Source organism: Pogoniulus pusillus, chromosome 25 (genome assembly GCF_015220805.1).
Source record: "Pogoniulus pusillus isolate bPogPus1 chromosome 25, bPogPus1.pri, whole genome shotgun sequence".
Classification (NCBI taxonomy): domain Eukaryota; kingdom Metazoa; phylum Chordata; class Aves; order Piciformes; family Lybiidae; genus Pogoniulus; species Pogoniulus pusillus.
In genome coordinates this window covers 7,620,690-7,647,629 of record NC_087288.1, presented here as the reverse complement: position 1 = coordinate 7,647,629, position 26,940 = coordinate 7,620,690, and the positions used below count along the sequence as shown (strand labels likewise).

At 47.7% G+C, this 26,940-nt stretch overlaps 1 protein-coding gene across 1 annotated transcript; it reads right to left on the bottom strand.

Annotated features, from left to right (window-relative positions):
- On the bottom strand, window positions 1-25,796 carry LOC135186530 (lutropin-choriogonadotropic hormone receptor). Its single transcript, XM_064164311.1, has 11 exons — window positions 25,645-25,796; window positions 19,998-20,069; window positions 16,084-16,158; window positions 12,875-12,949; window positions 11,492-11,566; window positions 11,321-11,398; window positions 9,042-9,110; window positions 7,768-7,842; window positions 5,414-5,599; window positions 4,064-4,144; window positions 1-1,378 (listed from the first exon to the last, which is right to left on the bottom strand). Exons 1-11 carry the CDS (start codon window positions 25,794-25,796, stop codon window positions 130-132), a joined length of 2,187 nt encoding a protein of 728 aa, XP_064020381.1. The 3' UTR covers window positions 1-129.
- Between the last annotated feature and the right edge of the window lie 1,144 nt (window positions 25,797-26,940).

Below are 26,940 nucleotides of genomic sequence, written 5' to 3'. Positions count from 1 at the left end.
TTAGGTTGCCTAAGAACTACTGCCTGGCATTTTTATTTGTTGTGCAATGTTCAAGACAGAAAATATTCCCTAGTGGCTAGAATAATTACACCTGGCCTTGCAGCGTGCCACAGCTAAGGGCACTCGGGTTTAACTGCCGTTGTAAGGTGCCTTGTCTGGTGCTGCAGGACACTGCTTCTCCAACGCTGACAAGAGCAGCAGCCCTCGTGGGGCTTTGCTGGGGGCTGGGGCCGAGCTGCTGTTCTTACAGTTAGAGGTATGAGCAGAGAAATAGTTCATCCTGTAAAGCTCTGCTCGGGCCTTACAGCAGCCAAGCTTGCTCAGCAGCAGGAAGAAATCCCTCCGAAAGGCTTTGGTGAAAATGGCATAAAGGAAGGGGTTTGCACAGGAGTTGACAGGGTAAAATAAAACCAGCAAGATCTTGGAGTTTGTCACTGTGATGAGAGGTACTTTGAAGGCAGCAGATATGGCAAAAAAGGAGATGGGGGCCATGCAGGTGAAATCTGTGAAGATGAGTATTGCCATTCTCTTGGCGACCTTGGTATCTTTATTGGCAGCTACCAGCTCTGGGTTCTGCACAGCTATGTAAATCTTAATGTAGCAAGCACAAATGACAACGAAGGCGACGACATTCAGCACCAGGATCAGCAGTATGTAGGCTTGGGAAAGCCCCGTTTCGATATCCATGGGTAAGCAAATGCTGACCTTCATGTAGCTGCTGACTCCCAAGAGAGGCAGCACCGCAATCAGGATGGAGAATATCCAGCCCCCCAGCATGATGGGCACGGCGTGCCGCAGGCGGAGCTTGCGGTCCAGCTGCATGGCGTAGGTGATAGTGTGCCACCTCTCCAGGGTGATCACTGTCAGCGTGTACACGGAGAGCTCGCTGGCAAACACCGTGAAGAAGCCGGCAGTGCTGCAGCCGCTGCCTGTCTGCCAGTCGATGGCGTGGTTGTAGTACTGCCCGCTCGTCTGAGCGTCCACGGCGGCGATCAGCAGCAGGTACAGCCCCATGCAGAAGTCGGCGAAGGAGAGGTTGCACATGAGGAAGCGAGGCACGGTCAGCTTGTAATGGCTGGTCATGAGAACGAGCAGCACGGTGAAGTTGCCAGCGATGGCCAGGATGTTTATGAACCAGATGAGCACCCTGAGAAAGCTGTAGCCCAGGATGTCTTCGCAGGGGTTAAAGGCGTCTGGTTCTGGAGTGCAGGTGAGTATTTTGGGCTGGCAGAAGTCGTACTCGAAGTCGAAGCCGGGCAGCTCGCTGTCCTCAAAAATGGCTGAGTAGCTGTAAGGAGAGGGGTCCTCATCTGCTGCCAACGGGTACATGTTCTTCTCCTCTGGCCACAGCGATGTGTTGTAGGAGTCATCTCTGTAACTATTCAAAAACCCAACACCCCCCACACACAGAGAAGTGAACTGTTTGTTACAAGATGCTCACATAAAAATACAACAGGTAACAGCTGTTTTAAACCACTCCCTGCCTGTATTTCTACAGGGTGTTTACATGTCTTGTCCCTCAATTTAAGGAAGATGTTGAGGTGCTTGAATGTTTCTAGAGAAGGGCACCAAGGCTGGTGAGGGGGCTGGAGCACAGCCCTACAAGGAGCAGCTGAGGGAGCTGGGGATGTGCAGCCTGGAGAAGAGGAGGCTCAGGAGAGACCTTGTTGCTCTCTACAACTACCTGAAAGGAGGTTGTAGCCAGGTGGGGTTGGTCTTTTCTCCCGGGCATCCAGGGACAGAACAAGAGGACGCAGTCTCAAGCTGCACCAGGGTAGGTTTAGGCTGGATGTTAGGAAGAAGTTCTTCACAGGAAGAGTGACTGGCATTTGAATGGGTTGCCCAGGGGGCTGGTGGAGTTAACCATCCCTGGAAGCGTTTAAGAGAAGGCTGGATGAGGAACTTGGTGCCATGGTTTAATTAATTAGAAGGTGTTTGGTGATATGTTGCAGTCAATGATCTCAAAGGTCTTTTCCAAACTGGTCAATTCTGCGATTCTGAAACCTTACAGGGATACTCCTTGTTGGGGTAGCAGCCTTGGAAGAGGAGCAGAGGTCATATCCACAGGAAGGAAAGTCTTCTCATGGAACTCATGAGTACTTTATCTTGATTGCTTTGCAATCAAGAGGGGATTCTGCCTTCTACTCCAGTGGAGTACTGTCCAGCTCTGGGGCCCTCAACACAGGAAGGTCATGGACCTGATGGAGTGGGTCTAGAGTGGGGCCACAGAAATGATCAGGGAGCTGGAACACCTATGAGGACAGGCTGAGAGAGCTGGGGTTGTTCAGCGTGATCAGAAGGGAAGGGAGACTTAAGAGCAGCTTTCCAATACCTGAAGGGAGCCTACTAGAAGGCTGCAGAGGGACTGGTTACAAAGGCCTGCAGAGATAGGATGAGGGACAATGGTTTGAAATTAGAGAAGAGCAGATTTTGGTTCATTAGTTGCTAGGAACCAGTCCTGCACCACGAGGATGGTGGAACTCTACAATTCTGCATACATTAATCTCTTTTTCTGGAGCAGAATCTTAAGTGGCAAATGAAGCTGAGATACTTTTCAGCTATTCCTGTTGAGTAAATAACTTTCCAACCTTGTTATCCAAATTCTCCACCTTACCTGAGAAGCTGCTCAGTATCTTGCATCTAGTTGCTTTGGCTTAAGATGGCAAAGCAGGGAATATCTTTGCATCTACTAATAAAGTGATTTTTCTGAGCTGCTGTGGAAAGATTTTTACTCAGTGGTGCAGAATCAAGGCAGCTGTTGCTTCACAAAAAGCTGAATAAAACCAGCTGGCAAGTGTAGGAGCCTCACCAACCAGCAATCAAGAAGATGCCCAAGTCAGTCAGCATCTCAGTTATTAATCATGTCTCAGCTGCATTTAGTTGGATTTTTGTTGGAATTTTGTGACCACAGCCTTATTTCTTTCTAGTCTTGACAATGTTCTGACCCCACATCAGGGCTGATAAGTCCCAAGGTCTCTTATTTAGCTGTAAGTGGGATGAATAGGGGCCAGTTGTTAAACCTCTCCATTAAATACTGGTTTAGAGCTTGTCATCCAGCAGGGCCAGTGCAACAGTTTTGATACTGTGTCATTGTCCCACTGAACACTGTCAAATAGAACTCTGATAAGGAAAAACACAGCTGTTGGAGTGAGTCTAGAGGAGGGCCACAAAGACAATCCAAGTGCTGGAGCACCTCTGCTGTGAGGATAGGCTGAGCGAGCTGGGCTTGTTCAGCCTGGAGAAGAGAAGGCTCTGGGGGGACCTTAGAGTTACCTTCCAATACCTGAAAGGGATCCTACAGAAAGGCTGCAGAGGCACTTTTCATAAGGGTGTCTAGAGACAGAACAAGGGAGAATGGCTTGGAGCTGAGGAAGAGTAGGTTTGACTGGATCTTAGGAAGAAGCTTTTCAATATGAGGGTGATGAGACTCTGGAATAGGTTGCCCAGGGAAATTGTGGATTTCCCCTCCCTGAAGGTGTTCAAGGCCAGGTTGGAGGAGGCCTTGAGCAGCCAAGTGTAGTTGAGAGGTGTCCCTGCCCATGGCAGGGGATTGGAGTAAATGATCTCGGAGGTCCCTTCCAACCTGAGCCATTCAAGGATTCTATGACACAGTTAGAAAAGGTAAACCAATTCCGTAGGGTCGCCACACTTCTAACTTAGGGATTCTATTTCCACCATGAACAACTTGTGGCATACAGATTTTTAATTACAATTTCTGTAGGCAAAATCACATTAAGAATAGCAGCTCTTCTTCAAATCACAAACAACTGCAATTATCTCAGGGTGTGAAGGGTCTCCATGTAGGCCAATAACTTTCTTAAATATTTAATTGCTGGTTTGAAAGCTTAGAATTCAGAAGAGAAGCTGGAGTAAAGCTCATGAGTATTCTTTTTTTAGTTTCTTATTGACCAAACTAACAAAAATATTGGTTTAATGATAGTGAAATTGCCACTGTGCAACTGATTTGGCAGCAGAAGACTTGCTGCTCTAGGGAAAAAACATCAGGAGGAGTGGAAGGTCTGAACTGGCTACTTCTAGCATCTGCATGCAGACAGGTACTTACAATATTTCATTAGGTGGTTTCCTCATGGTGTTTTCACACTCCTTGGAGAAGTTGACAAAAAGAGAAAGCAAGGAATTTTGTCTGAAAGAAGGGTGAAAAGAAAGTTGAGTTTCACTTTGGATTTTTGCTAAATTTTCTCTGCAACTGCTGAGAACTTCACAAACACATAAAATAAGCTGGAGTTGGACTCCCTCGCAGAGAGAGTGTTTTGCCATTGGAATGGGCTGCCCAGGGAGGTGGTGGAGTCACTGTCCCTGAAGGAGGTCAAGATGAGGCACTTAGTGCCATGGTCTAATTGATTGGACAGGACTGGGTTCTAAGTTGGACTGGATGATCTTGGAGGTCTCTTCCAACCTGGTTGATTCCAGGACTCCTGGCAGCGTGACCCTTCCTGTTAGACCTCTGGAAGCAGGGAGGAGGTTTCAGATACGGCCACAGTAGGCAGCACTTCATAGGGAGTGTAAGTTTGGTCTTTCAGCTTGGTTAGTCACAGATAGCACTGGGTTGGAAGAGACCCTCAAAGATCATCTTGTCCAACCCTCCTGCAGTCAGCAGAGCCTCCTTCACCTAGATCAGGCTGCCCAAAGCCACATCAAGTTTGATCTTGGATGTCTTCACCTGGAGTACTGTGTCCAGCTGGGAGACCCCAACATAAGGGAGATGTGGCCCTGCTGGAGGGGGTTCCAGAAGAGGGCCACAAAGAGGGGCTGGAGCACTTTTCCTATGAAGACAGGATGAGGAAGCCGGGGCTGTTCAGCCTGGGAATGCTCCAGGGAGACCATAGAGCCAGTATCTGAGAAGACCTACAGGAAGGCTGGGGAGGGACTGTTTAGAAGGGCCTGTGGTAATGGGATGAGGGGCAATGGTTTGGTAGTGGAGCGGGGGAGATTTAGGTTGGACGTCAGGAGGAAGTTCTGAACAGTGAGAGTGGTGAAATGCTGGAACAAGTTGTCCAGGGCTGTGGTAGAAGCCACATCCCTGGAGACATTCAAGATCAGACTTGATGTGTCCCTGGGCAGCCTGATCTAGTTGGAGGTGTCCCTGATGAGTGCAGGGGGATTGGAGAAGATGACCTTTGAGAGTCTCTTCCAAACTGATACAGTCTGTGAATCTGTGCAAATATGAGCTTTAAGCAAACTTTATTCTAAAGTTCCTGCTGTAAGACGCTGGGCACAACATGGGATCCACTTCTGTTCTAAAACCACAGATAATTTTCCTGGCTTTAGCAGAGAACTGTTGTTTTGTGCACCAGCTGGAAGAATCATCAAAGCTCGTGAGCTGAATAGAGCAGAATTGCCATTTTAGAGCTTCTGAATTAGCACAGCACAACAATGTCCTGTTTGGACTTACTTTTCAGTCCTTATGTTTCGAAAGGCACAGCAGTGGCTTGGATAAGTTAGAACAGCTTCCAGAAGACTGCTGAATTTCTCCAGGGGTGGTAGCCTCTTCAAGGAGTAAGATGATGTTGCATTTAAGACTTGAATGGCCTCCAGCCCGTAACTAGGCAGGGACTCCAGAGCCGTTGAGGAAATATCCCTGTGAAACAAAGAGAGCACTCCTCTTTTTATGTGTGTCAAAATACCACTAAAGCATTGTAGGGTATCAGCAACTTGGTGTTTCACCGAGCTCTAAATCTGCAAAGCTGCTTCTGATGCCCAGCTCAGAAACATGCTCTGTGAAACTATAGAGCAGCAGGCTAACAGCATGCCTGTGACCCAGAAACCCCAGTGAGACAAGGAGTTCTCTTCATCCTGGGGAAACCAAAACCCACTGCTCCAGAGGCTAAGCCCTGACCTCTTTATTTGCAAACCTGTTCATGGACTGACAGATGGCTCTTTAGAATGCCATAGGTTGAAAGGGACTTTTAAGTGTCTAGTTCAACCCTCCTGCAGCAAGCAGGAACGTCTACAACTAAATCAGGTTGCTCAGAGCCTGGTCAAGCCTCACACTGAATGTTTCCAGGGATGGGGCCTCAACCACATTCCTGAGCAGCCTGTTCCAGTATTTAACAGCTCTGATTGTGAAAAACATCCTCCCAATGTCCAGTCTAAACTTACTCTGCCCCAGTTTAAAACTCTTGTCTCTAGTGCTACAAGTCTTTGTAAACAAAGTCCCTCTCCAGCTTTCCCCCTTCAGGTACTGGAAGGACACTGTAAGATCTCCCTGAAGCCTTCTCTTCTCCAGGCTGAACAGCACCAAGTCCCTCAGTCTGTCTTCATGGGAGAGGTGCTCCAGCCCTCTGATCATTTTCGTGGCCTTCCTCTGGACCTGTTCCATTAGCTCCATGTTCTCCTTGTGTTGAGAGCCCCAGAGCTGGACATAGTAGTGCAGGTGAGGTCTCACCAGAGTAGAGTAGAGGGGCAGATTCACCTCTCTTGGTCTTCTGGCCATGTACCTTTTAAGGCAGCCTAGGATGCGATTTAGGCTGGAGAAATGGAGATGAAGTGGGTGAATGGGACTCCTCAACAGGCTAACAGATTGGACACACTCCTGTCTCTCTGCTTAACTCTGAAGGGCTGTTTTAGGTGTTTTAATTAAATGGTGAACTGAAACACTTTAGAAGACTCCTTGCCAGGACAAACTTAAGCAGTTTGGGTTAGAGTACCTTCAGAGGGCTGTTTGTGTGAGGAAAAGCCATCAACATAGCTAAGGGTTTTCAGTGGTAGATCATTAAACAGGGGGAACAAAAGTTACAACTGTGAGAGTGGCATTAGTAATGCCATGTACTGTAAGGCAGCAGTAAAAGGATCAGAGTGGCAAGTGTGGCACAGAGTGCTGTTTACAGAACCACCCATTGTGTTTTCCTGTATGGAGTCACATCCAGTGCAGCCAGCCAGTAGGCACTTGGTTAATAAAGCATGAGGACAATAATAATGTGTTTTATTCAGCACAGCATGCAGTCAGCTACTTCACTTTTATTACCAAACTCTAAAATAATAAATAGTAAAATCCTAGTTCCCCTAGCCAAGGAGCTTAGTTTGCAGTGTCAGAATACAAAGCACAAGAGAAGGATTGAGAGGATCAGACACAGATAAAGCAAAGGCCAAAATATCTAAGAGGTGGAGGTCAGTGCCAATGCTAGAACTGGCTGATAAGCATTTGGTGTGGTGCAGACTGAGCCTTCCACCCTGTGATTTCATAGACGCACAGAATGGCTCAGGTCGGAAGGGTCGTTAGTGATCATCTACTCCAACCTCACCGCTGTGGCCAGGGATGCCTCTCAACTAGACTCAGCTGCTCAAGGCCTCATCTGATCTGGCCTTGAACAGCCCCAGGGAGGGGACATCCCACAACCACTCTGGGCAACCTATTCCAGAGTCTCGCACCACCTTCACACTGAAGAACCGTTTGTAAGATCCAGTGTAAGCCCACTTTGGCTCAGCTTGTCCTGTCTCTAGACACCCTCTTGAAATGTCTGTTTGCAGCCTTCCTATAGGATTCCTTCAGGTATTGGAAGGCAGCTCTAAGGTGCCCTCCAGTCTTCTCCAGGATGAACAACCCAAGCTCCCTCAGCCTGTCCTCATAGTAGAGGCATATTTCATGGCATCTTGTCGAGGTACTTCCATTTTAGAGTTGGAGGGTAAGAGATGAAGCTTTCTTCCAGACTCAAAGGCCTGGTTTGCTGCAAGGTTGTAGCCAAGGCAGCGCAGTGCCGCTCCCATGGGACACCAATAAACCCAGGTGCTGGAGTGCTGGGTACTTACAGGACATCTGGTCCTGTGGCCCCTCTCAGGGCATCGTTGTGTATCCGCCTGAGGTTCTTGTTATCCTTCAGGATTCTGTGGAATCAAACAGAACTCTCTTTACTTCTGTAGTTTCAAATGACCCCTTTTTTTGTTGTTGTTTGTTCTCCCCATCTGTGTCAATCCTTTCTCCCATCACAGCTGCTGTTGCAGTATCTGGCCCAGCAGTGCTTTTATTCCTCATGCAACTGTTCTCCTCACTGATGCCACCAGACCATTATCATCTACATTTAAATTCCTGTAATTTCAAATATAGACTCAACCAGGGTGGAAGAGACCTCCAGGATCATCCAGTCCAACCTATCACCCAGGCCTGTCCAATCAATATCTTCTAACTTACACTAGGATAATCAGCAGTGTGGAGAAACACAGCAGAAGTTTTTGCTCAAACCAAGAGGCTAGTCCCAGAGCATGTGGAAGTGAATTACAAACTATTGATTTATAGATTCATAGAATGGTTTGGGTTGGGGCTATAAAGGTCATCTAGTTTCAACCCCTCTGACATGGGCTGGGACACCTTCCACTAGAACAAGTTGCTCAAGGCCTCAGGGCTGTGAACACCTCCAGGGAAGGGGCATCCACAATCTCCCTGGGCAACCTGTTCCAGTGTCTCATCACCTTCACTGCAAAGAATGTGTAGTCTCAGTCTGCTCTCTTCAAGCTTCAATCCATTCCCTCTCATCCTATCACTGCAAGTCCTTGTAAAAAGTCTCTTTCCAGCTCTCTTGTAGGCCCCTTTCAGGTACTGGAGTTACCACCTCCACTTAAATTCTGACCATTTTCAGTTTCTTCTAACTTCAACCAGGACAACCAGCAGCATACAAAAATGCAACAAAAATTCTGCCCAAACCAAGAGGCTAAGTCCCAGGGCAACGTGAAAGTGAATTACAAACTATTTGCTGTTTCCAGATGTAGAATGCAGGTTCCTTGGTTCTGGCTACTGTTTCAAGCTTTCCACTGTTGCAGCTGAGTTTAAGAATTCATTGCATTTGGTGCAAAGTGATGAGCCTTTCTCATCAAGAGTCAGGGATGGTGTTTCAGGAGAAGCAGGATGTGCTGCAGGGTCAGTAACTGAGTTGGAGCACAGCTGAACCATGTCACTTTCTAACGGGTGTCAGGAAATACAAAGGCAGAGCCTTTGACTGTATTTCAACTATTATTTATTCTATTTATTACTGTACTATTTGCTGTATTTACTGCCTACAAAAAGTACTGAGGAGTGGAAACATACTCACAGTTGATTGAGCTTTGTCCCATTGAAGGCATGGCTGTGGATATCTTCAAATCCATTTTTATACAGTTTGCTGAGTACAGGAAAAAAGGTGAAAAGGGAAAAGATTTGGAAAAGATGAGATTATGTTATACACTACAGATTTGAGACTCATAGATTCATAGAATGGTTTGGGTTGGAAGGGACCTTAACCATCTAGCTCCAGCACCCCTGCCATGGGCTTGGACACCTTCTGCTAGACCAGATTGCTCAAAGCCTCATCCAACCTGGCCTTCACCACCTCCAGGAAGGGAGCATCCACAGTCTCCCTGGGCAATCTTAGTGCTGCATTTATTTATTAGAGGGATGAGAACAAAGGTGGCTATTGCATGACTTATGTTGACACTGAAATTGCAACTTAAATTCCCTAATCACCTTCCTATTAAAGAGAACTTTTGCTTATAAATAGATCCCTCCCTCTGAGGGGCTCACATGTGTCTACTTCGGGCTGAGATCCACAAACAAAAGCTCATAATGCAGGTAAGCTCCTGGCACACAGACAGCTTCCTGCAAAAGACCTGGATTTTGTGATGTCAGTGTGTGTAAACAGAAAACTGCAAGGAGCAGAGAAGTGTCACATGAAAAGCAGCTCTGAAGCCTGCAGGGTGCTGCTGGACTGCAGATTCTCACAGATCAGAAGGTCGAGAGGAGGCCATGGAGATAATCAGATGGCTGCAGCACCACCTCCCGTTGTGGTGATAGGCTGAGGGAGTTTGGATTCTTCAGTCTGGAGAAGAGAAGGTTCCAGAGAGACCTTAGAGCAGCCTTCTAGTACCTGAAGGCTGCCACAAGAAAGCTGGGGAGAGACATTTTACAAAGGCTTGTAAAGACAGGACAAGAGGGAATGGATTGAAGCTTGAGTAGGGTGCTGAGACACTGGAACAGGCTGTTTTGGGAGGTTGTGGATGCCCCCAGCCTGGTGTTGTTCAAGGCCAGGCTGGATGAGACCTTGAGCAACCTGGTCTTGTAGGAGGTGTCCATCCCCATAGCAGGGGGGTTAAACTAGATGATCTTTAAGGTCCTCCCAACCTAAACCAGTCTGTGAAACTGTAAATCTTTCAGCAGCCAAATACTCAGCTTTATGGAGAGACAGGGATGAGTTGTGTGTCATCTAGCAGTCCCTGAGCTATCAGCTCCTCTGAAGTGCTAGTGCCAGGCTTGATTTGTGCTGTGGAAACATTGCTGTCCTCTGGGCTTTGAAGGGGCACTTGGTGGTATGCTGAGTTCTTGACATCCTAAAGACCCTGCTGCAGCTGAAGTGCACCTTTTTTCCTTCATTATGAATCATGGGTCTGATTTCACTGAGAAAAATCCATTTGTGATATTAACTTTGTGTTTCCAATATTATTTCAATATAATAAGTGGTGTATGAATAGAAATATGTGAAGGGCAGGCAGTGTCAGGAGGACAGAATCAGGCTCTGCTCAGTGATGTCCAATGATAGGACAAGGGGCGATGGGTGCAAGCTGGAGCAGAGGAGGTTCCATGTGAACACAAGGAGAAACTTTTTCACTGTGAGGCTGTTTGAGCCCTGGAGCAGGCTGCCCAGAGAGGTTGTGGAGTCTCCTTCTCTGGAGACGTTCAAAACCTGCCTGGATGCTTCTGTGTAACCTACTCTAGGTGATCCTGCTTTGGCAGGGGAGGTGGACTCAATGATTTTTTGAGGTCCCTTCCAACCCCTAATATTCTGTGATTCTAGACCTCCAGTCTCACAGGTGGCTGTAGCAATGAACCCAGAGTTTGCTAAAAAGTCTAGAGTGTAGAGCCTTAACGGGTATAAAGTGAGCCAGCAGAAATCAGGGGGAGAACAAGCATCAGTACTCTGTACCAGTTTCTTCTGAGAGACCCTGTGCAGCTGAAGCTCATCAGTAGTATCAGTCTGGTTTGTCCCTGAAAGGACTATTTCAAGAAACCACATCCCTGAGGGTAGAAGAGAGATTTTTGGCTCCAGCACAGCCTTTGGAGTTTTGTTGATGGTATTTTGAAAAACAACACTGCATGGAAGATAAGGACTTGGATTCCTCCTCCTCTTTTCTCTCCTAAGTGAAGTTAGCCCTTGGGTAAGCCCCTGCTCTCCAGCTTGAAGGACACTCCTTTATTTCCTAAGCCTTTCAAACTGAACTTGTGATACAGACAGACGTTTTATGGGGCTTAACTTCAAGATGCTTCTAAAGTCAGCCCACTCACTTCAAGCAGAAGTGTTATCCTTGCAGGAGGAGCTGCAGCTAGCATCATTGTACTCACAGCGTCAGCGATTCGTTGCTCATCCCCTGGAAAGCATTTTGTGGGATCGTGGTCATGCGCAAGTTATCGCAGAGCTCCCTTGGGGAGGGAAAGAAAAGAGGTGCTGCTGTCAGTGATCCAGGAACAGGAGAGAAAAGACTCCAGGCTGGGGTAGATTGGCTCTCTACTTACAAAATAAAATGAGCTTCTAATGAGAATATCTGTGTCAGGTCTGGAAATTGTCTTATGCCAGTGTTACAGATGCTCCTAAGAGAAAAACACAATTCCTTTTTACAGGAGAAAATATTACCAGAAAGGAGGCAAGAGGGCAGCTCTGCAGGTCCAATTTTAGCAGTGCATGAAAAAGATAAGTGGCATACGAATCCTAGAATGGCTTAGATTGGAAGGGACCTCAGTGATCATTAGGTCCGACCCCCCTGCCGCAGTCAGGGACGCTTCTCAGCTAGACTGGGTTGCTCAAGGCCTCATTCAACTTGGCTTTAAACACCTTCTGGGAGGAGGCATCCACAGCCTCGCTGGGCAACCTGTTCCAGAGTCTCAGCACCCTTGTACTGAAGAACATCTTCCTCAGATCCAGTCTGAATCTACTCTCCTCACTGTAAAACCATTCCTACTTGTCATGTTGCTAGAGACTCTTATGAAAAGTCTCTCTGAAGCCTTCCTACAGGATCCCATCAGATACTGGAAGGCAGCTCTAAGGTCCCCCTCAGAGTCTTCTCCAGACTGAACAACCCTAGCTCCTTCAGCCTATCCTGGAAGTGCCCCAGCCTTTGGATCATCTTTGTGTCTCTCCTCTGGGCTCACTCCAAGAGCGCTGTGTCCTCCTTATGCTGGAAACACTAGAACTGGATGCAGTACTCCATGTAGGGTCTCAGCAGAGTAGAGTCAAGAGGTAGAATCCTCTCTCTTGTCTGCTGCCCACGTTCCTCTGGCTGCAGCCCAGCACACAGCTTCCTTCTGGGCTACATGAGGGCACTGCTGGCTCATGGGGAGCTTCTCGTCAACCAGCACCTCCAAGTCCCTTTCTTCAGGGCTAGTCTCAACTCACTCAGCACCCAACCTGTATTGGTGCCTGGGGTTGATCCAAATACCATAATTTTTAGTTAGGTTCCAATTGTGTTTGTAAAGCCTGTAAAAAAAACCTAAGTTTTGTAGCATCTTCAAGCAGCACTCTGGAGAAGCAACATGCATTGCCTCTGTATTAAGCCTAAAGAAGAGATTTTAGTTGCCCTTTTTGCACAGTCCCTTGTCAATCTGAAAGCTTTGCCCTAGAAGTAAGCACTTAGCAGAACTGATTTGCAGACTTTAACACTGTTCTGTCCATTACTGCCCTGCCTTGGGTTACTTTATTTTCTTGCCTGTTGAAAGGTGCTGCTGTTGGCTGGTGAGCTGCATATTAAAGCTATTGTAAGTGATGCATGTACTTCAGGTGTGCTGTAATGCATGAGAAACTTTTTTCCTTCTACTGCTTTCTGCAATTTGTCTCTCTTTCAGAGAAAAAAAAGAGATAAAAGAAAGGGAAAGGCAAATAGAAAAGAAGCAGAACTTTCTTACAGGTATTTTAGCCTTGGAAGGTTTCTGAATGCTCCATCCTCGATGTGCAGTAGATTTTTTGTGTTCAGGATTAATCTGTAATGAGGGAAAAATATATTATTTTCTTACAGAAGTATTCTAATTGTCATGCATTTGGGAGAGTCCTGGATTCTGCTTGTGATTGGCCTTGTTATGAGACAGTCAGGTGCAGAACATGGCAACAGGCTTTTCTACAAATACCCCCCCTCTGCATTCTGCAGCACTCTTGGGAACAGAATGATCCTGCCATTGTTAGGTAGCTGACAGAAGGTTAGCAGCTCCTGAATCCTCGTGCTTCACTGAGTTGAGATGATCTGTTATGGATATCTTGCTCGCTTTGCTGTCATTTGTCAGGTCTTTTGAGTTTGTGGTTTACCTAACACAGTGAGCTGCTGCTTTACTACAGGGGTGCAGAGGTGCAGGCATGATGACTCTGCTTCCAACAGGTGATCTTGGAAGTAAGGCTGAGCAAGGAGCCTGAGCTCTGAGCACGTGTGCAGACTTTGTCCTTGCCCCACAGTGATCTCTCCCTGTGTATCATCCCTTATAGATTTATAAATTCCCACCACTACAAGACCTTGCCCAGCTTTCTTGTTAACCCTTTTTCACGTAACAGAAGGCAGTGTTTCACCACTCTCTTTGTGCACAGCTTCCTCCTGACGTCCAACCTAAATCTCCCCTGCTCCACTTTCAAACCATTGCCCTTCATCACCACAAGCCCTTCTGAAGAGTCCCTCCCCAGCCTTCCTGTGGATCCCCTTCAGATATTGAAATGGAGCTCTAAGGTCTCCCTGGAGCCTTCTTTTGTCCAGGCCAAACAGTCACAGTGACTTCAGCCTGTTCTCTTAGGAGATGTCCTCCAGCCCTCTGATCATCTTTGTGTCCTCTTCTGGACCCTCTCTAGCATCTCCATGTCCCCCCTTATGCTGGGGGCACCAGACCTGGGCACAGTATTCTGGGGTGGGTGTAGGAGAGCACTGTTGCCATTTTATTACTGATGCTCTGCCTGGCCAGGCAGGGCAATTCAGCAGATGGTTTAATATTTTAGAGCACCATGGAATTCCTTAGAGCAGTAGCTAATAGCACCAGATGCCTGCTCAGCTCTGCAGAAACCGGGAGGTGGAGACAAGTGTGTGAGAAACGCTATTGGCTCAGTTTGCCTGCTCAGAAAACAGGCAGACACTGCTCAGTCAAGGAGCTCTTTCTGTGCCTTTCCTACCTGGTAAACCTATGTTTGCAGCCAGCCCCAGAGCTGTGTTGCTCAGCTGCTTCCCTGTGCATGGTTTACAAAATTCAAAGGGTTTAATGCATGAAACGACAATGGCTTCAAATTCCAGAATGCCTTTGAACTTGCCTGCCCTGATCATCCATGTAAAGTGGCCTTGAGTGCAGCCTGGGGTGTTGAGCCTTTGCAGTGTGAGGCATGTAGAGCATTGACACTGTCTGCCATAGTAAACTCCTGGCCAAGCTGGCAGCCCGTGGCCTGGACAGGGACACTCTGTGCTGGGTTAAGAACTGGCTGGAGGGCTGGGCCCAGAGAGTGGTGGTGAATGGTGCCACATCCAGTTGGCAGCTGTCGCTAGTGGTGTGCCCCAGGGCTCAGTGCTAGATCCAATCCTGTTTACTATCTTCACTGATGATCTGGATGAGGGGATGGAGTCCAGCATCAGTAAGTTTGCAGATGGCACCAAGTTGGGAGCATGTGTCGATCTGTTAGAGGGCAGGAGGGCTCTGCAGAGGGACCTGGGCAGGCTGGACAGATAGGCACAGTCCAGTGCCATGAGCTTTAACAAGTCCAAGTGCTGGTTTCTGCAGTTTGCCCACAACAACTCCATGCAGTGCTACAGGCTGGGAACAGAGTGGCTGGAGAGCAGCCAGGCAGAGAGGGCCCTGGGGGTACTGGTTGGCATCATCTGAACATGAACCAGCAGTGTGCCCATATGGCCAAGAAGGCCAATGGCATCCTGGCCTGTATCAGGAATAGTGTGGCCAGCAGGACCAGAGAAGTCCTTCTGCCCCTGTACTCAGCACTGGTCAGGCCACACCTTGAGTGCTGTGTCCAGTTCTGGGCTTCTCAATTTAAGAAAGGTGTTGAGGTGCTGGAAGGTGTCCAGAGAAGGGCACCAAGGCTGGTGAGGGGGCTGGAGCACAGCCCTGTGAGGAAAGGCTGAGGGAGCTGGGGGTGTGCAGCCTGCAGAAGAGGAGGCTCAGGGGTGACCTTATTGCTCTCTACAACTACCTGAAGGGAGGCTGTAGCCAGGTGGGGTTGGTCTCTTCTCCCAGGCAACCAGCAACAGAACAAGAGGATGCATTCTCAAGCTGTGCCAGGGCAGGTTTAGGCTGGATGTTAGGAAGAACTTCACAGCAAGAGTGACTGGCACTGGAATGGGCTGCCTGGGGAGGTGATGGAGTCACCATCCCTGGAGGTGTTTAAAGGGAGATTGGATGAGGCACTTAGTGCCGTGGTTTAGTTGATTAGAAGGTATTTGGTGATAGATTGGACTCAATGATCTTAGAAGTCTTTTCCAACCTGGTTAATTCTGTGATTCTGAGATTCAAGATTCATAACTTCAGGAAAAGACTGGATGAGGCACTTAGTGCCATGGTCTGGTTGACTGGCTAGGGCTGGGGGATAGGTTGGACTGGATCTTGGGGGTCTCTTCCAACCTGGTTGATTCTATGATTCTATGATAACAGGTTTTCTTGCTAGCCTCTTTACTAGTCTTGCTTGACTTTTTGGGTTTGGAAGACAGGCAAAGGACAATCTAACCATACAGAGAAGGTGAATGCATGGGGTCAAACCTTTTGTGGCTTCCCTAAAACCCACCACTGCGTGTTGTGGAAGCTGGATTCAGCCAGAGTTGGACAGCTCTGCATCTCTGGTTTATGTGAGTAACTGTCTTCAGTGGAGTTCACATAAAAGGAGCAAAACTAAAAGAAGAGATGGATCTGTCCTCGCTCAGTTGCACCATTTTTAAGCCCCTGACTGATCATGCTATGTGAAAAAAAAAAAAGCTGTAATGAGATATTGAACCAGATTTATAGTTTCCAATTTCACTAAATATTTCAGAGCATTCTCCTAGTCATTGCTTTTAACTTGCCTCTCTCTCTTTCAGATGCCTGTGCAGGTCAAGTTTAAAATCAGTACATGTTCTGTTTGAGTAATATTTTAGCACTGAACTGATGCTCACATTTCAGAGAGGGCAGGGAGGCTGTCAAAGGCGCTCACTTCTATTCTTTCCAGGGAATCGCTCTGCGAGATTTCACTGCAGTGAAACAGGTAGACACAAGGCAAGATGTTAACAAAAAAGACACCAGAAAGCAGCTTTCCAATTTGCATTTTCTTCTTTTCACACAACCATAGGGGAATGATAGGGGTTGGAAGGGACCTCTGGAGAGGGGATTCTGCCCCTTGACTCTGCTGAAACCACGCTTCCAATGCTGTCTCCAGATATGGTGTCCCCAGCATAGGAAGGACGCAGAGCTGCTGGAATGAGTCCACAGGAGGGCCACAAGGATGATATAAGGGCTGGAGCACTTCCAGCATAGGCTGAGGGAGCTGGGATTGTTCAGCCTGGAGAAGACTGTGAGGGGACCTTAGAGCTGCCTTCCAATACATGAAGGGATCCTACAGGAAGGCTGCAGAGGGACTTTTCCTCCTGCAGGAATCACAACGAGGGGGGATGGTTTTAAGTTGAGGAAGAGTAGGTTTAGACTGAATCTTAGGAAGAAGTTCTTCAATACAAGGGTGCTGAGACTCTGGGATAGTTTTCCCAGGGAGGTTGTGGATACCTCCTCCCTGAAGGTGCTTAAGGACAGGTTGGATGAGGCCCTGGGCAACCAAGTTTAGTTGGGAGGCATCCCTGCCCACAGCAGGGGAGATGAAGTAGATGATTTCTGAGGTCCCTTCCAAGCTAAGCCATTCTAGGATTCTATGAAGAATCTTCACACTTATGTAACCAGAAGGAACCTCACACCAGGGAGCCTTTTGCTTCTATTGTCAGTCCTGCTTCACTAAGCTGGACTGTTTGTTTGCATGGGTGATGCTGTAGATAATGTTCACAGTGCTTTGTACACTGTTACTTAGTCAAGATTCACAGGTTGCATTGGGTTGGAAAGGACCCTCAAATGCCATCTTGTCCAGTCCCTTTCCAATCAGCAGGGACCCCTCCACCTAGATCAGGCTGCCAGGGGACACAAGTCTAATCTTGAATGTCTGCAGGGACAGAGCCTATGCCACATCCCTGGGCAGCCTGGTCCAGTATTGCACCACTCTCATTGTGCACAACTTCCTCCTGATGTCCAGCCTAAATCTCCCCTGCTCCATTTTCAAACCATTGCCCTTCATCCTATCACTCCAAGATCTTCTAAACAGTCCCTCCTGAGCCTTCCTGTAGGTCCCCTTCAGATATTGAAATGCAGCTCTAAGATCTCCCTGGAGCCTTCTCTTCTCCAATCTGAAGAACCCAAACTCTTTCAGTCTGGTGCTATTTGAGGCCTTTTTCTCTTGTTCTATCACTTGATACTAGTGAGAAGAGCGAGCCCACTCCACCTCATTGCAACCTCTTTTTAGGTAATTGTAGAGAGCAGTGAGGTGTCCTCTCAGTCTACTCCAGGCTAAACAATCCCAGTTTCCTCGGCTGCTCCTCACAAGCCTTGATCTGCAGACCCTTCAGCAGCTTTGTTGCCTTTCTCTACAAATCTGGACGTGCTCCAGATTCCTCCTGCCTGCAGTTGGCTTACCATTTCCATATGCTGGAACAACTCGTGGCCATGAGAATAATTGATCATCTGATTTGCAGATGGTGATGAGTTGCACAAATAGATGATTTAGAGATTGACCATTTAAAGGTATGCATTTTTCAAAGTAACACTAAACTTCAAGCAAATTATGAAGCATTCCATAGATTTACTTCAGACAAATACATTGATTTTACACTGCTAATGTGGAGAGATACATTAAAAGGACACAAAGAAATGAATTAAATTCTCTTTATGGAAGGGAAAATGTCAATGAACAGAAGCTTCTCTGTGAATAATAGCAGGCACATGCAGTGTGGGAAAGTTTAGCCTCAAGTCACAGAGGTAGGAGAGACTGTTAGATTGAAGTTGGACTCCCATCTGAACATGGTGAAGTTAATCATTAATCATTAAGATGCAAGTGAGTGCAAGAATACAGCACCACTGGATTGTACTGTGGTACTTTATTGCAGTAGATTAGGTGCAGCAGAACTTAGCTTATTTTCTACTTGCCAGAGCTACAGGAACACTGAATTTGTAATTCAGCCAACGCTGGGCACTAAAAGCTAAAGCAGTCCAGCTGAACCTATTCAGACATTTGCATTATCCTCATCTTTCAAGTCTTATGCTTCAGGAATGCACCACAAAGGGGGTTTCCTACCCCCTATATATATATTAGGTATCAACTAATACCTATTTTAAGATCCGATGCACTTAAGCGTTTCTCACCAGTGAAGAGAGTTATAAGAAGTGGACCTTGGAAAGAAAGTGCCATCATAGTTTGTCTTAGGTTCTGAGGGAGGTCATTCCCTTGTTCTCTGTTGCACCAGTGTGCCATCAACTGTCTTTTACAGACCATTCAATGCAGAGAAATTTAAAAGCACTCAACAATAGAGACCCCAGCCTGCCACTTTTCAGCTGGAATAACAACAGCAATAAGGGCAGAAGTGGTCAGATGAGCCTCGTGGTCTGACACTGACATAAATCAGGTTACAGAGCCAAAGGAGGGGAAGCAACACAGGTCTTAGAGTACAAAATTACAGTACTTGTAAATTGATATAGCCAAGAAAGGCTTCAGTCCTACTTATCCCCACTGCCAATTTCATTTCCCGGTGCAAAATGCCAAAGAATTCTCTTATTTGGGTACTAAACAAATGTATGATGACAGAATGCCATGGCTAGCATGGTAGTGAGACTGTCTGATGAGAGAAATCCAGCTCCTCTGCCAATCAAAAGCATCTATTATAGCTACATTTCAGTATCTGAAGGGGACCTACAGGAAGGCTCAGGAGGGATTGCTGAGAAGGGTCTATAGTGGTAGGATGAAGGGCAATGGTTTGAAAGTGGAGCAGAGGAGATTTAGGTTGGACATCAGGAGAAAGTTGTGCACAATGAGAGTGGTGCAATACTGGACCAGGCTGCCCAGGGATGTGGTATAGGCTCTGTCCCTGCAGACATTCAAGATTAGACTTGTTGTGTCCCCTGGCAGCCTGATCTTGGTGGAGGGGTCCCTGCTGACTGCAGGGGGTTGGACAAGATGGCATTTGAGGGTCCCTTCCAACCTGATGCAATTTGTCAATCTGTGAATCACCAGCTGTATCCAGTTCTCTCCAGCATGATCAAAAACATCTTCAGTGTATTGTATAAAGATGTTATTCTGGATGGAGGTTAATAAGAGAGGTTTATGACAGAATTTTGAGCAAGAAATTTGTAGATTCATAGAATGGTTTAGTTTGGAAAGGACCTTAAAGATCACCTACTTTCAACCCCGCTGCCAGTGGGGTGACCTCCCACTAGACCAGGTTACATAAGGCCTCATCCAATCTGACCTTAAACACCTCCAGGGAGGGACCATCCACAACCTCCCAGGGCAACTTGTTCCAATGTCTCACCGCCCCCACTGGAAAGAATTTCTTCCTAATCTCCAGTCTGAATCTGCCCTCTTCAAGCCTCAATCCATTCCCTCTCATCCTATCACTACAAACCCTTGTAGAAAGTCCCTCCCCAGCTTTCTTGTAGCCTCCTTCAAGTACTGGAAGGCTGCTCTAACTTCTCCTTGGAGCCTGCTCTTCTCCAGGCTAAACAACCCAAACTCTCTCAGCTTGTCCCCACAGAGGAGATTATCTTCATGGCCTCCTTTGGTCATGCTCCAGCAGATCAGTGTCCCTCTTATGCTGGGGGACTGGACACAGCACTCCAGGTGTGGGTCTCAGCAGAGCAGAGGGGCAGAATCCCCTCCCTTGTCCTGCTGTCCATGCTGCTTCTGATGCAGCCCAGTGCACATTGCCAGCTCGTGTCGCATTCATTACATTAAGGACATTGCATGAAATTGAGGACAAGCCTGTGGAAAGTGTTGTCAACTTACATGATGAAAGCATCTCTAAGTCCTTCAAAGGCGTGTGATGGGATTACTTTTACAGGGAGATGAGTAAACAATCTGAAAAATGAAGAGGACAGGATTGTAAGGCACAGGGCTTCCTTCTGTACAGGCCAGGAGAAAACCACCAAAGCACAACAGCAGTTCACCTGCAGTTCTCTGTGACCCTGTGGCCTGATCCACTGGCCACTGATCTCAGTTAAACCTGGTTCAAAGAACAGTGGGTCAGTTCCTCAGCAGCATCATTTTGAGACCTATCACTGTCAATTCAGTAACAATCAGAGCCTATGAAGTAAATGAATACCCTGATGGGAGAAGGCTGCTACACTTTTAAATACATATATTTAAGAAAAGGAATTGCATCGGTGTGGGCAGCTGATGAAAAGCCAATGTAGATGTACCTTTTTACATAGTTCAGTTACTCTGCCTGAGAAGTTAATGAGCTGGGAGACAGAGCTGCGTTTTTACCATTCTGCTCTGCGTTTGAGTCACACTGCTTTTACCAGCCGATTTATCTAGCCATGACCACACTCTCCCTGAGAAGGGCCAGAGGAAAATACCTGACACATTCAAGCCCTATCTTTGTGCAAACGTTTGGCTTTGGGATTACAAAGATCTAGTCAGAGACTTTTGTTTCCCATCTTTAGCACACACCCCACACACATCCCCTGTGGGTGCACGTTTCCATGTTACTCATTTAACTTGTTTGCTTTGTTGTTATAATCCTTTATATCGTAGAATCACAGAATGGCTTAGGTTGGAAGGGGTCTTAAGAGATCAGCTACTCCAACCATAGAATCATAGAATCAGTCAGCGTTGGAAGGGACCACAAGGACCATCTAGTTCCAGCCCCCCTGCCATGGGCAGGGACACCCTGCCCTAGATCAGGCTGGCCAGAGCCTCATCCAGCCTAGCCTTAAACACCTCCCTGGGCAACCCATTCCAGGTTCTCACCACTCTCATGCTCAACAACTTCCTACTCACGTCCAATCTGAACCTCCAGTCCCCCTAGATAGCCTAAAAAGTCCCTCCCCAGCATTTTTTGTAGGCCCCCCCCCAGAAGGCCACAAGAAGGTCACCTGGGAGCCTCCTCTTCTCCAGCCTGCACAGCCCCAACTCTTTCAGTCTGTCCTCATAGCAGAGCTGCTGCAGCCCTCTGAGCATCCTCGTGGCCCCTGTACTCAGCACTGGTCAGGCCACACCTTGAGTACTGTGTCCAGTTTTGGGCCCCTCAATTCAAGAAAGATGTTGAGGTGCTGGAAGGTGTAGAAGGTTAAAAACACAGACTCAGGCTCCAAGAGAAGCTTTTGAAAGCTCTGGGTACCCAAAGACCTCAGGACCGCTTGCAGTCCTGTTGATGAGGAACCAAAGGCCAAGCCCATTCAGTCTGTATTGCAGAACTTGATTCTGGCAAAAAGTGATTAGTTGAACTGAGAGTAAATTGAAAAATGACCACAGGTCCTACAGCAATAGCTATGAAGGTGCTACTGTAGCTGTTATATTTTGTGTCTCTTTTATAGCACTGCTATTCATATTTCTAATGCCCAAACAGTGCTAGGCTTTGATGGGACTGGCAAACGCTTAAATCCCAGGACACCACAGAATAAACTTGGAGGGATTCGGAATATGAAACAGAGAAATGATGCTGTTCTGCTAGGATTTTTATCACCTTCTAGGGGCACTGTAAAGTCATGACATTAAATTTCAAATTTCTGCATATCAGGCGTTATCTACCTGGGATGTAGCCACAAGCAGCCAAGGAGTACTTTCTGCTAGGTGATGATGGCTGAGACCCATCTTCTATGGAATACATTTTGGCCCTAGAATTGAATTCCTCTGTCAATCCCAAAGAGACAAATATGCTCCCAATGAAGACATGGTAGAACTGTCTGCTTTTTGCCACAAGATCTTGCACTTAGTGCCTGCTAATCTGGTGCTTAATCGTGTGCCACTCACCCTGCTGCGGAAGACCTTCATATGGCCCAGCCCTAGCCAGTCAACTAGACCATGGCACTAAGTGCCTCATCCAGTCTTTTCTTAAAGACCCCCAGGGACGGTGCCTCCACCACCTCCCTGGGCAGCCCATTCCAATGGGAAATCACTCTCTATGTGAAGAACTTCTCCCTAATATCCAGCCTAGACCTACCCTGGCACAACTTGAGACTGTGTCCCCTTGTTCTATTGCTGGTTGCCTGGGAGAAGAGGCCACCCCCCACCACCAGTACCCCCAAGTCCTTTTCTGCAGGGCTGCTCTCAATCATATCTCATCGTCCTCCAGCCTAGACTGATATTGAGGATTGTCCCTTCTGAGCCTAAGAAGATGCATAGCTGCTGTAGTTAAAATGGCACTATAAAAGGTGTCTGGATAATGGGAGTTTCTATATTGTTTCTCTAATGTCCAAATAAAAATCAGGAGCCTGAGAAAAATATGTTCAATTCAGGACTGTATAGAACACATCCTTCTGCAACCTGTCGGAAGTCTAATCATTCTGAAAACTGTTTCAGCAATAACATGACATGGCAAGAATAACTTGGGAGAGAAAAATGGCTGAGATTTCCCTACGGGATATATGCTTGGGATATAACAAAGTACTGAAAACACATTTGGAAATACAGCTCATTTCAGTGCCAGGGCTTGAATTACTTGGCTGGAGCTGGATTTACATATTGCTGTTTGTTTTCTTGCCTTCTAGTGGCAAGGACTTCTCTGAGGTCTGGTTTCTGTATTCTTGTGGCACTAACAGAAGGGCATGGGCACCCCAGGAACTGTGTGGGAATGAACTGGAACAGCATTTCCCTCCTCAGATTATTAGTGCAAGCACTACATTACAATTTGTCTGGTGCACAGAGGTACATATGTGACTATGAGGGGGCAGAAGTCTCTTGCTTTATCTCATACACAGTGCTGTGCAAGGGGAGAAGAGAGCAAAAAAGATCAGTAAAGTACAGGAACAGGTGGAATCAGTACTAACAAAGCTGGCAAAGCTGTGTGAGTAGGAGAGAGGGAGCAGAGTGGGAGAGAGGGGGAGACAATAGCTTAGCGGGGAAGAAGACACTAGTATGAAAATCAAAGAGGTGAAGGGAAAGTAAAACAAGTTCAGTGAGAACTAAACCAAAGCGAGAATACTCGAGCCAGTGCATAGGAGGGCAACGAAGCTGATGAAGGGCCCAGAGAAGAAATCTTATGAGAAGTGACTGAAAGAGCAGCTGGGGCTGGTTAGTTTGAGAAAGAGGAGGTTGAGGGGAGACCTCATTGCTGTCTACAGCTACCTGAAAGGACGTTGTGGAGAGGTTGGTGCTGGTCTCTTCTCACAGGTAAATAGTGACAGAACAAGAGGGAATGGCCTCAAGTTGCGACTGGGTAGGCTTAAACTGGACATTAGGAAACATTTTTTCCCAGCGAGAGTGTTCAGGCATTGGAATGGGCTGCCCAGGGAGGTGGTTGGGTCAGCAGCCCTGGATGTGTTTAAAAGTCGTTTAGATGTGATGCTGGGGATATAGTTTAAGGTGCACCTCGTAGAGTAGGGACATTTGTTGGACTTGGTGATCCTGAGGGTCTTTTCCAACCTGAATGTTTCTGTATGATTCTGTGATATAGACCTGTAGGGTTAGTGACTATGTTCATCAGTGCAGTTTTGTAATTGCACATTTTCTATTAAAAAAACAGACAAAAGCAATCAACACCCACCCCCAAATTATAAAGAAATTGAAATTTAGTAGACTAGTTCCAGACTCAATGTAAATCAGGTTGTACATGGCCTGGAAGTAGAAGCAGCTGGGGCATATCTGCAAATGCAGGATGAATGATGTAGATTTTTTTTCTTGATATCTAAATGTAAATATTTCCTCTGTAGGAATATGGACCAGAATCTTGGTTGAATTTTTCCAACTGTAAAGCTGGTTTTCCACAGCTAGCCTAAGAGCTGGACTTTGTGTGCAATCATAAAGATTGTTATATTAAAGGATGAAAGGAAAAAATCTTCTCTTATTTTTGCCCATCATCTAGCCTTGTTGATCCAAGTGAAGCATAACTGCTAACAGCCATAATACCTGATCTCTGAAGCTGAGGTGTTTCTTCTTGAGATGGTAGATGGGCAATGGTAAAATAAAATATTATGCAAAAAAAGAGAGGAAAAAACCCACTTCTACCTATGTGTTGCCTTTTGGATAACCTCTCTGAGCTGTGATGTGCGTTATCCTAATAAACAAGCTAAATCCATTTGAAAAGAACCTCCCCATTTGTTTCTGTTGCTGCAGGGATCCTTGATGTGACTGATCCACTCCCTGCTCTGCATGTGGTATGAACATCAGGGAAGAAATGTCCTTGTTGCAGTAACTATGGAGAGTCTCTTCAGCACCCACAGGCTCTGCTTTCTGTGACACTCAGGTAATTATTAGGAGAAAGGGGAGGAAACATTAATTTCTAAAAGCTGGCTTTGGAAAAATGATTCACATGGTCCTAGATTAACAGAAATTGGTACTTCTGGCTCCTATCAATTCTTCAGCTCTGGACAAAGGAAGAGGAGATGAGGGATAGTATCATCCCTGGGGAATTTCAAGAGCACGCTAAATTTACAAACAAATCAGATGAAAATGGAAAACACAGGCTTTGTTTCCAAAAGGGGCATAACAAGGCTCAATTTGTGTGCAGATAACCAAAGTATCCTCAAAACAGCAACTATGCTATCTCCTGGTTGTGTAATCCCTTATTTTGACGCCATGAGTGTTTAGATCAGTGCTGCAACTGAGCCCATAAACATCACAACGCTGCAATACCTTCTTATATCAAGTATTTTGGTCTGGTGTGCTAGAGCATGAGCTTAGAGTGTGGTGCTGGGGGCAAGGGAATGCCTGTGACTCCTCGTTGTTACAGTTTAACCTTCATAGCGAGAGGAGCAGTAGGCGGAAAGATTTGATGGAGCACCCTAGAGAGATCCAAACCGCTGTCAAAACTCACAGCTGCTTTTATTTTCCTAACGTGGGGTTAGGACAGAGGGGAGATTAGCCTCTAAACTGTCCATGAGCTGGACCTCCAAAACTGGCATCGAGCACTGGTAGGGGGATTTTGCTGCTTTAACATAGAGCTCATTAAACTGCAGGAACTTGGAGTGAAGAGGGTCTAAGTCGGTCCGGTTTGTGGAAGAGAAAACCAACCAAGAGACTGCAGAAGGCTGACGACCAAATACCAGCCTCTTCATCAGGTTTCTCTAAAGTTAGCCACGCCACTGCAGGCTGCTGCCTTGGGGATAGGAAAAACATCCTTGTTGCCTCCTGCCCGCAGCGGGAGCGTACGGACAGTGGAGACCTGTCCCGCTTCTGTCACCGAGGCTGTCGGCATGCGGCATGTGCTCGGGGAAGCCGAGCAGGCGCCTCGAGAGGATGCGCAGCTGCTTCCCGACGGGGGAAACAACCCCTCTGCTACCCCTCTGCTTCCCGCTCCTTGCCGGGCAGGCTCCGGCGCTCCAGCCCCAGGCAAACCATCGAACCCCGCAACTCCCGACGGCGCTTCCCAAGGCACGGGGGCCACGGGGAAGGCAGCAGCCCCCCGTCCCGACCCGCTCCTCCTCGGTGGGGCCGCGGTGCCAGGGCCCGTCCCGTCGCGTCCCGTCCCGTCGCGTCTCCCCGCGGTACTTACGCGCGGGCGGGCGCGGGCAGCGGCCCCTGAGGCGGCGCGCGGCAGCGCAGGGCGGCCTGGCTGCAGGCGCAGCGGGGCGGGCAGCGGCCGCCTGCCGCGGGCAGCAGCAGCAGCAGGGGCAGCAGCAGCAGGGGCAGCAGCGCGGGCACCATGGCCGCTGGCGCCTCCGTGCCTCTCCGCTTCTCTCCCCTCCACTCTTCTCGCTTCTGCCCCTCCGCAGCCCGCGAAGACGCGGGCCACGGCCCCCCGGCTCCTCCCGCCCCCGCCCCGGGGCGGGCTCGTCGCCCTCCGCCGGTGGGGGAGCCGCGGTCTGGCTGCCGGCCTCCGACTTTCTATGCTGGTGTTGGTGGAGGTTGGTTTCACGGAGTCGGTTTTCCGCAGTTCTGTGACAAGTTCGGTTCCCCCTGCTTGCTGTGCTGCATACAGCTGTGGAGTCCTCAGCACAAGGACATGGAGTGAGTCCAGAGGAGGTCATGACAGTGGTCAGAAAGCTGGGGCAGGCTGAGGGAGTTGGGGTCGTTCAGCGTGGGGAAGAGGAGGTTGTGACAAAACTGTATTGAAACCCTGCAGAGCTTAAAAGTGTCCTGTAACAGAGATGGGAGAAAGCCTATTGTCAAGGGCTGTAGGAACAGGGCAAGAACTGATAGTTTTAAACTGAAAGAGAAGAGATTTAGATGGAGTTAGGGTGAGGGTGGTGGAACACTGTCATAGAGAGGTGGTATAAGCCCCATCCCAGGAAAACACTCCTGGTCAGCTTGGACAGGGCTCCCTTCCAGCCCCCCGCTGTTCTGTGGCGTTGTTGAGAGGTGCTACATGGCCAGCGGTGTCCGTGCGAAGGACACACTCGACTCTGCCCTGGGCTGCATGGTGTGAAAGCTGAGATGGTGGAGGTGTGGGCCCTGGAAGGTGCCATTTGTCTGACTGTTAACTGCTGTGAGAGCTGATGTCGGGGGCAAAATCTCTCGCAGTTCCCTTAATGGGGTAAATGCTTATTGAGCAGCTATTGCAGCCTCGTTAGTGGACGGGAATGGTTGGGATACAAATGTCCCTGTCAGATGCTCTCTTATGGCTCCACACACAGCTGCTGTGTCACCGATGAAGGATGATAATTTTCCTACTGAGTGATCAAAGACAGACATTCCACAGCGTGTGACTTGTTAGTTTATGATCAATTATAGCTTTTGCGTGGAAGAGGTAATCATGTTCTTAGGGCTGTTTATCTTCACAGAGGTCTATTCATTTTGCAAGGGGCTGCTTTCCAAGTAACTCTGTTATTGCTACTCTTCTTATTATTTA